Consider the following 12,003-nt stretch of genomic DNA (forward strand, 5'->3'; position numbering starts at 1 on the left):
GCAATTTTGAGTTCAAAGTCAGAGGGAACTACATATAGGAATCACCTGGGATCTTCAATTATAGACTCTGAAGTGGGGCTCATTTCTGGTCCAGTGTGATGACTCAGTGGATAAAGATGCTTCCCACCAGGCCTGATGACCCAGTGCAATCCTCGGGACCCAGTGGCAGAAGGAGAGAACCGACTTCTGAAAGTTGCCTTCGGATCTCCACCTGATCATATTAGTAAATGATGGGGGAGGGGTAAAAGGATTTCTAACAAGCTTATGGGTAATGCCCATGTTGTTGGTGTAGAAACTGTATTTTGAAAGTTCAGGCTTGAGACTGTTATGTAGTTTAGTAGTAGATGTGTGCTTATTATGTTCTAGACCCTGGGTTCAATCCCGAGCACCTGAAAGAACAACTAGAGTGGACTTTGAAAGCGGATTCCAGGAGCCACAGTGTCAGCCAGGTCGTTAGGTGTGCAGGCTTATCTCGGATCCAGTACATCAAAAAATGCCCTGGTAGTGCCGAGGACCAGCTTCAGCTTGGAGAGGGGCTCCTGAGAGAAGGAGTGTCTGGAAGCAGCAAAAAAAATGACTCAGGGTCAAATGGTGAATTACAAGCTGATGGCCTATATTCTGCTTGAGATAGCTTTCCAGATAGCTCTCTCTGTGTGTCTTCTGTCCAAGACAGCTTTCTCTTGCTATTCTAAAAGCTCTCTGGATAGCTCATCTCTTCCAACCATAAATGCAGTCTTTTATTTACATATCAATTCATTCAAGTTCCCTTTTGACTATCCCAGGAATCAGCACCCCAGGACCAGCCCCTCCACATTAGAAAAAGACAGCAAGCACAGTAACATTGCAAATAAATTCAGAGATCTGCCTGCCTTTGTAAGCAGAATGAGCTAGCGGATGGGTCCTGTTGGGTAGTACCCAAAGTTCAAGGCTCAACCTGGCCTTGAACTCAAAAATCAGCCTGCCTTTGTATCTTCCTGACAAGCTGACTCATAGTGCAGCTGCTCTTTCTCTGTTCTTTTAGGTTTGTGAAACCCCTCAGATAATTCATATTGCATCCTTATATTTTGCATAGTTGAGAAATAATATATTTTTGAACTCACGTTTTTCAGAGTTCTTTCCCACAGTCTTAAAGGCTGTCCTGAAGGTCTCAGCATTTACCATTTTATACACCCTTGCCCCCCAAATTCATTCTGCTTCTAATTATCATGGAGTCATTAACCTTGGCAGGGAGAATATTTCCCGGAGCAGGTACATGAAATAAAATGTATATGTCTTTATACAAACAAGCCTTCCACCCACAGCAACCATCAACACTCACGGAGGCTCACTCTCCGCGTTGCTCACTCTCTTCCAGGGGTGGAAACTATGCTACTCCATCCCTTACATGGCCAAGCCTGACTCAGCAAGGTAGGGCTCCACATTCACATTTCCTGCGTATTTTACAAGTATTTCAGGAGATTCTGATGCTCAAGCCTGAAACTCACAGGAGTCCTATCCAGACCTGACAATTACCTTGACTTTCTCCACTAACAGTGAGCACACCTGCCTACTGTCCGCTCCTTAGCGGCTACTCTTTAACATGACTGAGCTCGGGTAACACAGCCTTTTCTGGGGCTCTCAGTCCTCCTTTGCTCCTGAGGAGGCTGGTTAGAACTTGAGCATCATGCTCCCTCAGCATGCAGGGCAGAAGGGGAGGCAGTGGAAACATTTTCTCTGGAGGAAGGTTATTATATTTGTTTAATGTTGTTGGAAGGAAGTTAACATGGACCACCTCAAGCCTTACCTCCAGACAATTCCGATGTCCATCAGACTCAGTGAGGGGTGTCAGAAACAGCGGAGGTGACAGAGACAGTTCCACAGTGTCACCGGGCAGGCTGAGGGGTCCTTTCTTTTTCTGTCTTTATTTCTATGCCTGTGTATATGTCTGTGGGGGTACACCTATGGCAGGTGAGAGCTGTCTTGGGACTGGGGGATAGAGAGCTGCTCTCCATCAGACCAGGAGCACTTCCTGCGGATGTGTGGGTATCTGGTCAGTGGAATCAGATGCTACAGGGATAGCGCTTTCTCTCTACAGAGCGAAGCTTGATGCTCTGTTTTCCAGCTTTCTTGGCTAATCTAGAGCTTGGGCCAGTTCTCTGGAGAAAACTCCATGGTGTACCAGACATTGTTCGAAGGCTTCAGATCCGTCCCTCTCTCTGATTTATATAATGACAGGTATGAATCCACGTGGACAGGGGAGGTGACTGCCACCCTGCCTGCCTATCTGTGTAACAGGTATTCTTTCTACTTGGTATGATAATTATTTAGTCCCAACTGGGGCTTTCTACCCTGCCTTAAACCATTTAAATTCCAGAGTGAAAGATACACACACACACCTTTATATTTACAATGAGTCTTAAAGAACGCAAGAGCTGGGCAGCTGCCTGCCCTCCACGCTGTTACTCCTAACCCAAACAGGGACCTGAACCCTCAAATAGTTTTGTATCATTTTGGAAGCTGTGTCTTTGTGCTTCCTGCATACCCAGGTAATATTTAATCCCTTCTCAAAGCTCCGATGGGGTTGAAGACTAGATAGTCATAGTCTCACAATTAAACTTAAGTTTTTAGCATTGAAGATGCTCTAGCTTTAAAAGAATGGCTTTCAGGTGGTAATGCAGGTTAAAATCAAACATGATTGAGGTACAGAATTGTAAACTCTTTAAGTTAGGATAGATGATTAAATATTTTATTTAGATTGCCAAATATAATGGACTGGATATTATAAGTGTATATTATGCCTTATAACTTGCATAATTGTTATAATTGTATTTTTTAAAAAGATTTATTATATGTGAGCACACTATAGCTGTCTTCAGACACACCAGAAGAGGGAGTCAGATCTCATCAGATGGTTGTGAGCCACCATGTGGTTGCTGGGATTTGAACTCAGGACCTCAGGAAGAGCAGTCAGTGCTCTTAACCACTGAGCCAGCTCTCCAGCCCTATAATTGTGTTCTAATTTATATCTGAGACAGAAGGGCCTTTTATTGGACTAAAAGAGGGCATTGTCTTTTGCTAGCTATTGTAACACTAAGTGTGGCCCCAGATCTGCAATTGGCATGTAGCCCCCTGTGACCCTGTCCCCAAGTTATTTCTCATTGGTAAATAAAGGTGTCAGCAGCCAACAGTTTGGCATTCCTCATACTTGCTCTCTCCTGAAATCACTCTGCAAGTACTGTTGCCCAAGTGGAACCAAAATCCAATCTTTTGGCCAAACCCACCCAGATAGCCACTCTGCATATTTCCCTTAAAAATGCCACTGAGAATTCAAAAAAGTCCCTTTGCCAAAGCACAACAAGAAAGCATGTCTAAAACCACAGAACTGTGCACACACAGACACAGACATGTGTGCTCACACACACATGGAGTGAGAAATCAAAAAATCTTACACTTGAGGGAGCACGGGGAAAGGCTGGCAAGAGACCATATGGTGATCAGATCAGATCAAGATGTTAGAACATGGGGCCTGGAGGATGACTCAGTGGGTAAAGTCACTTGCTGCCAAACCTGAGCATCTGAGTTCAGTCCCAGTGGTAGAAGGAGAGAACCAGTTCATGAGTATTATTCTCTTACCTCCATGGACACACACTCATACACGCTAAATAAGTAAATGTGAAAATAATTTAAGAAAATGTGGAAATGTTACAGTAATGGCATGGGTGTTGTTCTTGACACATAGGAAAGGGGATGTGTGGAGAGACTGACATCCCAGTTACTAGAGAGAGATGCTGTGGCCATGTGTGAGTGAAAGAAAGTGGAGGCCCGCTGATGGAACGAAATGTTCTATTACAGAGTGGTCATCTGAAGGAGGGACTTGCATGGACCAGGGAGGAGCGTCTACTTAGCAGGCCATTTCCATGGTCTGGTGTCTGTCCGGGATATCCAGGGCCTCTTGGAGTTCTTGAATTCCATCTGACTGAGTGCTGGTCACAGGCTGGCTGAAATAAATTTTTTCAGTTCCAATGTTACTGGGGGCTGAGTGGGTTCGTGATCGGGCGAGCCGGGTCATGCTGGCAGATGGTACTGTAACAAAGAAGCACGCAATCAGGAGGAGGAGCCTGGTGAAGCCCAGACACGCTACAAGGTGCAGCAAAGACTTTACCTTTCCCAGTCCACCTAAGACGGTGCCCAGGATGACATAAGACACACACACACACACACACACACACACACACACACACTTTGCAGTATTTGCTGGAGGTGAGTGACTGTATGCAAGGCTGCTTTGATCCCCTGCATCTGGCTTCTCCTCAGAGTCTCCTTCAGAGTAGGATGGGAAACCCTACAGAGTAAAGCCTCTTAGCTGTGCCCATTTATACAGTGATTAGGAAGGGGGCTTTGGGGACAGATACTGGTCACCAAAATCTGCAGTGCATGCAAGACTAAGCCAAAGAAAGAAAGAGAAGAAAGGAAGGAAGGAAGGAAGGAAGGAAGGAAGGAAGGAAGGAAGAAAGAAAGAAAGAAAGAAAGAAAGAAAGAAAGAAAGAAAGAAAGAAAGGAAGGAAGGAAGGAAGGAAGAAAGGAAGGGAAAGGAAAGGAAAGGAAAGAAAGAAAGGAAGGAAGGAAAGGAAAGGAAAGGAAAGAAAGAAAGAAAGAAAGAAAGAAAGAAAGAAAGAAAGAAAGAAAGAAAGAAAGAAAGAAAGAAAGAAAGAAAAAGCAGGAAGTGTATCACGATAGCATAGGTCTAATAAAAGAGACTGCTGTCCTTTCCCAAGGGCTGCCCGACTAAGGCAGGTGCTGATGAGGGTCCACCCAGCATATGCATGCACAGGTGACTGTCCCACTCATATGCATGCATAGGTGACCGTCCCACTCCCTACTGGTTTCCACTTTAAGTCTGATTAGTCGATGAGTTATACACAAGAGCTGTAGGCTCTCAGATGTCAAACTCAGCCCATCACAAATAAATAGGGAGCACACACTACTCACTGTAGCCCATTCCCTGCAAAAAGTACTTGAAGGCCTCAGTGAGCTTCCCAGGCTGTGGGGACAACAAAGACGGCATTAATTTTTTCGTAGGTAGAGAGGTAGCAATGCGTGCATGTGTGCATGTGTGTGTGTGTGTGTGTGTGTGTGTGTGTGTAAGTGATTGTGTAATTATAACAGACACCTCCTTACCTGAACTACTTGGGGCAGTCCTCCACAGTCTGCCATCTACAAGAGGAAGAACATCTTAGTCAGTGGACTTCCGCTGAGGGGGTGCCCTTGACACCCCCTTTCACAGGGGATATACATATGGAGAGAAGAGAAAGAGAGGGGGAAGGGGAGAGGGAGGATCTCCTGGCTGTCCTAGAACTCTCTATGTAGACCAGGCTGGCTTCCAACCCACAGCAATCCCCCTGCCTCTGTCTCCTGGATGCTGGTATTAAAGATATGTACCACTATGCCCAGCTTTGACTTGTCTCTGTTTAAAGGGATATGAATCCCACGGTTTCATTGCTAGAATTAGAACTTTTTATGTAAAGGGAGCTATGATTTAAGATAATGAATGCCACAAAGAGCCTAAGAGTCTGAGGCTAAGATGGGGGTGGGGTGGGGAGCATGGTTGATTCAGCACCTGCTTTGCAGACGTGAGGACCAGGGTTCAGATCCCCAGCACCAACCCTAGTGACGCTCATCTGTCACCCTGTGCTTGGAAACGGGGGTCATGGGTTGGGGGAGCAGAGAGGCATGCCTCTGGATCCAGTAGCTTGTTGGCCTAGCCGAATCTATGAATGTCTGTCTAGGCTCCGCCCCACAGTTAACCTGGCAACAGCCAGGTGTGCCTGACTCACTGTAAAAGGGGCGGCTTGCCCCTCCTCTCCGTCCCTTTCTTGCTACTGCTCCCCCCTCCCCCCATTCCCCTCTCCTCTCCGTGTGCTCATGTCTGCCCGCTACTCCTCTCCTCTCTCTCTCTGCCTTTCTCTGTCTCTACCCCCTCAACTCCCCTCCCCATGCCCTGAATAAACTCTATTCTATACTATACTGTCATGTGGCTGGTCCCTCAGGGGAAGGGATGCCTCAGCATGGGCCCATAGAGGCACCTGCTTCCCCAACACCTGACTGCACATCCACCAAACATATTCCTTCTCTCTTTCTTTTTATTTATTTGTTTGTTTGTTTGTTTTTGTATTTTTGAGACAGGGTTTCTCTGTATAGCCCTGGCTGTCCTGGAACTCATTCTGTAGACCAGGCTGGCCTTGAACTCAGAAATCTGCCTTCCTCTGCCTCCCAGAGTGCTGGGATTACAGGCGTGCACCACCACTGCCCAGCCTCTCTTTCTTTTTATAAAACACAACAATGAGAGACCCTTTCACTCCCCAGCACCCACTTGGTGGCTCAAAAACATCCAACTGTAGTTTCAGGGGATCCGGTGCCTCTTCTGACCTCCACAGGCTTGTACATGGTTAACATAATAAACTCTCACAGGTACATACAACATACATGCATACTTAAATATATATAAAATAAGTATTAAAAAGAGAAAGGCCCTATCTCAAAATATAAGACAGAGAAGTACACATAGTATTCCACTCTTTTTTTTTGTTTGTTTGTTTGTTTTTGTTTTTTTGAGACAGGGTTTCTCTGTGTAGCCCTGGCTGTCCTGGAACTCACTCTGTAGACCAGGGTGGCCTCGAACTCAGAAATCTGCCTGCCTCTGCCTCCCAGAGTGCTGGGATTACAGGCATGAGCCACTACTGCCTGGCGTATTCCGCTCTTTTAATCCCAGTATTTGGCAGTGGCAGGTTGATCTCTATGTCCAAGTTCAAGACCAGCCTGGGTCATGTGGTAAGAGTCATAGCTAAGGCTACACAGTGTGATCCCATCTGAAGTAGAGAATGACCAAGGAAGACATCGGTGTTGGCCTCTGGCCCCACACATTTGCATGTGACCTCCAGGCATGTTTGTACACATAGAATACAACACACCCCACTCCCAAACATGTGTGCATGCGTGTACATATGAAGTATGAGATTAACAAGAATCCTCCTTACAGTTCAAGGAATAAGATGAGAAAATATGCCAGGCAGTGGTGGCGCATACCTTTAATCCCAGCACGTGGGAGGCAGAGGCAGGCGGATTTCTAAGTTCTAGGGCAGCCTGGTCTATAGAGTGAGTTCCAGGACAGCCAGGGCTACACAAAGAAACCCTGTCTTGAAAAAAAAAAAAAAAAACCAAAAAAGAAAAGATGAGAAAATACTTATTCTCACAAATATATATGAGACTTGACCTGCAAAGGATTTGTTTTAAAGATGGCCAAGCTTATGTGGTAAGTGCCTGTCCCTGCTGAGTTATCTCACTGGACAGGGAGACACTGTTCATACACTGACAGCCATCAAATAACTCAGCATCTGTCTGTCTGCTGTGTTTTGTGGCTGTGGCTGGGAATGTAAACCTGGAAATAACTGCATCTATGGCTATCATAAAGTTCTGTCTGTGGTTTGCAATATTGATTCAGGTCTGCAATGAATAGCTAATTTGAAGCCACAGACTTTTAATCCATATTTTAGAGAAGCCCATCGATCATCTGCAGTCCAGAGCACTAAGCCTGTGTGTGCTCTGAGAGTTACATGTTGCTGTTGGCAACGGGGCTTCCCTTTGACACACACCTGAGAGAGGAAGGGAAGAAGGCAGGAGCCGGTGGATGGAGATGGAGTAGCAGGCCACTTTCCTAAACACGAAAACCCGTGAGTAGAGATTCCAGCTTGGACAAATGCTCAGCCAGATCTCTTCTGTTGGGGACATTAACAGGGGAATTTTTTTTTTTTTGACAAGATCTTACTATATAACTCTGGCTCTGGCTGGTCTTGAATTCACACTTTCCTGTCTGTGCCTTCAGAGTGCTGGGATTAAAGGTGTGTGCCTCCATGCTCAGCCAATGGGGGGAATCTTTCTTTGTTTTAGATCAAGCCTCACTTTTTATTACTTAAAAAAGCCCCATATTCATTTCACTTTCTGACTTTGTGCTGGTGCCCTCAATACTTTCACGATTTTCTGCTCCTCAATAAGGAAGCACTCGTGATCCAGTCTTGGACACGCTCAGCACACATATAGACTCCCACAGGCTCTGCTGACCTTTCTCTGTTTTAGACAGTCTCCTAAGGACTTTAGGTCTTATAGCACGAAACCTCGAAGTCTCCCTGGGCACACAGCACACATGGATTTGGTGCTTTTCCTGACTTCTTGGTATAAAGGTGAACAATCCTACTGCTAGGGGTTTGAGAAGCCTTGTTAGAGGCTGCATTGTAGGAGCCTATGATGCTATGTCAGATGCTGGGCCATTCTGAGTGCCTCGATGCACCGTCCTAGAAGAAGAAAGGAAGGATAATGGGGGCTGGCGGGGGGATCTTCACACTAGCTCAGAAATCTAGGTCAAAAGTGTCTATCCGGAGGCCAACCTTGCCAGTGCATGCCTTTAATCCCAGCAATGCCGAGTGAGTTGGATTTCTGTTAGTTCAAGGTCAGCCTAGTCTACATAGTGAGTTCTGGGCTGGCCAGGACAATGTAGAGAGACTGTCTCAAAACAAAACAAAACAAAACACTAAAGGAGTTGCTGTCTGGTCTGGGGATGTAGGATTAGTATAGTGCATGCCCCAGCAGTCACAAAGCCCAGGGCTCGGTCCCCACATCCCCAGCCCTGCAGCGCAGTGCCCACACCTGTGAGGCAAGCATTCTGCAGTGGAAGCAGGAGGATTAGATGCCTGCTCAAGATCATCTTCAGTAACATGGCAACTTTGTAGCCATTCTGGGATACACGAGACCTTTCACTTGAAAAGGAGCTGCTGTCTACCTACCTGCTTAGAGAACACCTAGCCTCATTATCAGAATACCTCTGGAATTTTCTTACCAATATAACAAGATCAACACTGTAAAAAACATTTCCATCCTATTTTAATTCTCTCAATAACATTAAATTATTAACTTTCAAAAAGCATATTTTCTCTTTTAGAAGAACCATTGGCTTCTCCTCTTCTCCTCTACCCCCCAGGACAGGCTCTAGCTGTGTAGCCCTGGCTGTCCAGGAACTCACTCTGTAGACCAGGCTAGCCTTGAACACAGAGATCCACCTGCCTCTGCCTCCTGAGTACTGGGATAAAAAGCGTGTGCCACCACACATGATCTTAACTATGTAACGCAGTACAGGACAAAGATACCAATACCTTTACCACTATCATCTTTTGTACTCAAGTTCTGAACAATTTAATTACTTTCTGTTTATTCTATTTTCCAGTATCTATGAGGACTGTGTGGGTTTGAAATGCTCTGGCTCCCATAGGATTACATGTCTGAATACTTGATCCCCAGTTGATAGAACTATTTAGGAAGTATTAGGGAGTGTGGCCTTGTCAGAGGAGGTGTGTCATTAGGGGTGGGCTCTGCCTTTTCAGACTACGGTACCATTCCCAGGTACTCTCTGTCTTCTGTTTGTGGATCAGGACGGGAGCGCTCAGCTGTCCCTGCTGCCAGGCCTTTGGAACTGTAAGCCCAGTTGAAAGCTTTCTTTGATAATTCACCTTGGTCACAGTGTGTCATTGCAGCACTAGAAACATATCTAACAAAGGGAGAATAAACTCAGGAAGTTTTGATTCTTTTTGTTTAAAACAGTGACAAACTCCTAAGGAGTAGCTCTCCTGGAAACACCCTCCTGTGAAATCAAGCTAGCTCTCAGTGGTTGGCGGTGACAAAGGACATATTACCTTCAGTAAAGTTGTAGTTATAGGGTTGAGGCGGGAATTACATTCAACCTTTAAAAAAAAGGAGAAAGTGATTTTATTAATTGTTAGGAAAATAATCTGTAGCCTGGCATCAGAATGATCCTACGTGATCAACAGTTTAGCTTGCTGGTGGCCAACCCACTCAGACAGAGTACGGCACAGATTGTGAGCCTTCAAGTGACTCTCATCATCACCGATACTTTAGAACGTGTCTACAGGTCTGGAAGTAAGCTTGTAAGTTGGCTCAGCAGTAAAGGTAATTGTTGCAAAGCCTGGTGACTTGTGTCTGGTCTTCAGAGCTCAAACGATGGAAGCAAGAAGCAATTCTGGCATGTTCTTTGACCTCCACATGTGCACGAGCGTGTGCACACACATAAACACACAGAGTAAGTAAATGTATATAAATAAAAATCTGCCAACTTCATCTTCTCAGTCTGTTACTCTTTAATGAACAGCACGCTGACTCTAAAGTCCCTAAGACTCGTGGGCAGGCACCTCCCTTCTCAGAGAGGTGAAGTGGACTGTGGCACCGCCCTGCTGGGATCTCTTCCATGCATTCCCAGTACAACTGGACCAAGTTGTGTCCGCTGGGCCTAAGTCTGTGTCCCACTCCCTGCTCAGCCCCTCCTACCCGGAGCGGAGCGGACGGCTGCCACGCCCCAGCCTCTGACTCTTCTGACTCAAGGTCTCTGGCTCCTCAGTGTGAAGCTGAACTCCTCTCTTCCGTGCCTCTTCTTGCCCCCACAACTGAGAGCTTCCTGGCCAAGGGTCAGGACACAGATGTTTCAGTTCTTAACACATGTACCAAAGCTGAAGGACTGAAGGGCCATGTTTCTTTTTTTTTTTTTTTTCTTTTTTTTGAAGTTAATCTCAGTGATGTTCCAGCCTCAAACTTGGCAGTTTTCTTTACGATAAATAATAGAACACTAATGTACTCAGAGTAGCCCCCACACTCTGTTCCCACTGACTCAACTGCTTTACGCCACGTATAGTTCATACCCAGCATTTCCATCTTCTGCAGTGCATTATGAATCCTGGAGAAATAAATAGACTGCCATGATCAGAAGAGGCATTACAGTACTGACAGGGCAAGGACCAAGGAGTGGTTTTGTAGGGAACGCTTCTACTAGGAACAGGAGACCAGATATAGTTGAAAATATTCCAAAGCTAAGCAGTGGTGGTGCACTCCTTTAATCTCAGCACTTGGGAGGTAGAGGAAGATTATCTCTGAGTTTGAATACAGCCTGGTCTACAGAGTGAGTTCTAGGATAGCCAGGGCTACACAGAGAAACCCTGTCTCAAAAAAAAAAAATAAAGAGAAGGAGAGAGAGAGAGAGAGAGAGAGAGAGAGAGAGAGAGAGAGAGAGAGAGAGAGAGAGAGAATATTCCAGACCCCAAGATGCCATTTGGTATAATTTACATTGTGGCATATAAAATGTGCTTGGAGTCTTCACCAGTAACAAACCAGGCTCCATATATATATATATGGTATCATATATATATGATTTATATTAGTTATTTTATTAATATAAGTACACTGTTGCTATCTTCAGACACACATCAGAAGAGGGCATCAGATCCCATTACAGGTGGTTGTGAGCCACCATGTGGTTTCTGGGAATTGAACTCAGGACCTCTGGATGAGCAGTCAGAGCTCATAACTGCTGAGCCGTCTTTCCAGCCAGAATCTGGTCTATGTAGACTAACAAGGGCTATGTTTGTTTCTTTTGGGTAATGGGGACACAACTACTCATTCTTCTGCCTTGTAACAGTTCCCTCATTTTCTACAGTGGTCATTCATCACTTTTTTAATTCGAGGTGCACTTCAGAAGGAAGCAAAGAAAGGTTATGGGCCCTTGCCCCCCCTACTAGCCTGCTGGCTTTGTGGTATCTTCCTCCAGGTGGAAGGCTGGCAGAGGCCCAGAACTCTGACAATAAATACACAGTGAATAAATACACAGAGTGGACAGTGGCACACAGAGCCATCAAGGACCACACTGATCAATCCAAGGAGACCTGGTGACACTTCTGGGGAACTGGTTTTCAAAGTATGTCACAATAGAGCCTGGGAGAGGCGATTAGACACAGCATGACCTAGTGTGGTCATATGTCTATGGTGCCAGCAGGGTGCCTGCTATACACCATGGACTACATCAGCACCACTTACCACAGCCTCCACAGCAGGTGAATTGTCCCCCACCACCAGTAAAGTAGAACACCTAGGAACAGGGGGAAGAAGAGGGCCCAGTCAGCAAGGAAGCACAAACAC

The 12,003-nt window shown here is 45.7% G+C and overlaps 1 protein-coding gene across 1 annotated transcript in view; it reads right to left on the reverse strand.

Moving 5' to 3' along the window:
- Positions 1 to 3,810: 3,810 nt before the first annotated feature.
- LOC127684974 (protein NDRG3-like) overlaps positions 3,811 to 12,003 on the reverse strand; it is a 42,630-nt gene continuing 34,437 nt past the window's right edge. Inside the window, exons 11-15 of the mRNA XM_052181725.1 lie at positions 11,902 to 11,953; positions 9,717 to 9,764; positions 5,158 to 5,193; positions 4,969 to 5,020; positions 3,811 to 4,062 (exon numbers count right to left, since the gene is read on the reverse strand). Of these exons, the coding sequence (XP_052037685.1) occupies positions 3,881 to 4,062; positions 4,969 to 5,020; positions 5,158 to 5,193; positions 9,717 to 9,764; positions 11,902 to 11,953 (370 nt within the window). The 3' untranslated portion in view covers positions 3,811 to 3,880. The remainder of the gene's footprint in view (positions 4,063 to 4,968; positions 5,021 to 5,157; positions 5,194 to 9,716; positions 9,765 to 11,901; positions 11,954 to 12,003) is intronic.

This window comes from Apodemus sylvaticus, chromosome 5 (assembly GCF_947179515.1).
Source record: "Apodemus sylvaticus chromosome 5, mApoSyl1.1, whole genome shotgun sequence".
NCBI lineage: Eukaryota > Metazoa > Chordata > Mammalia > Rodentia > Muridae > Apodemus > Apodemus sylvaticus.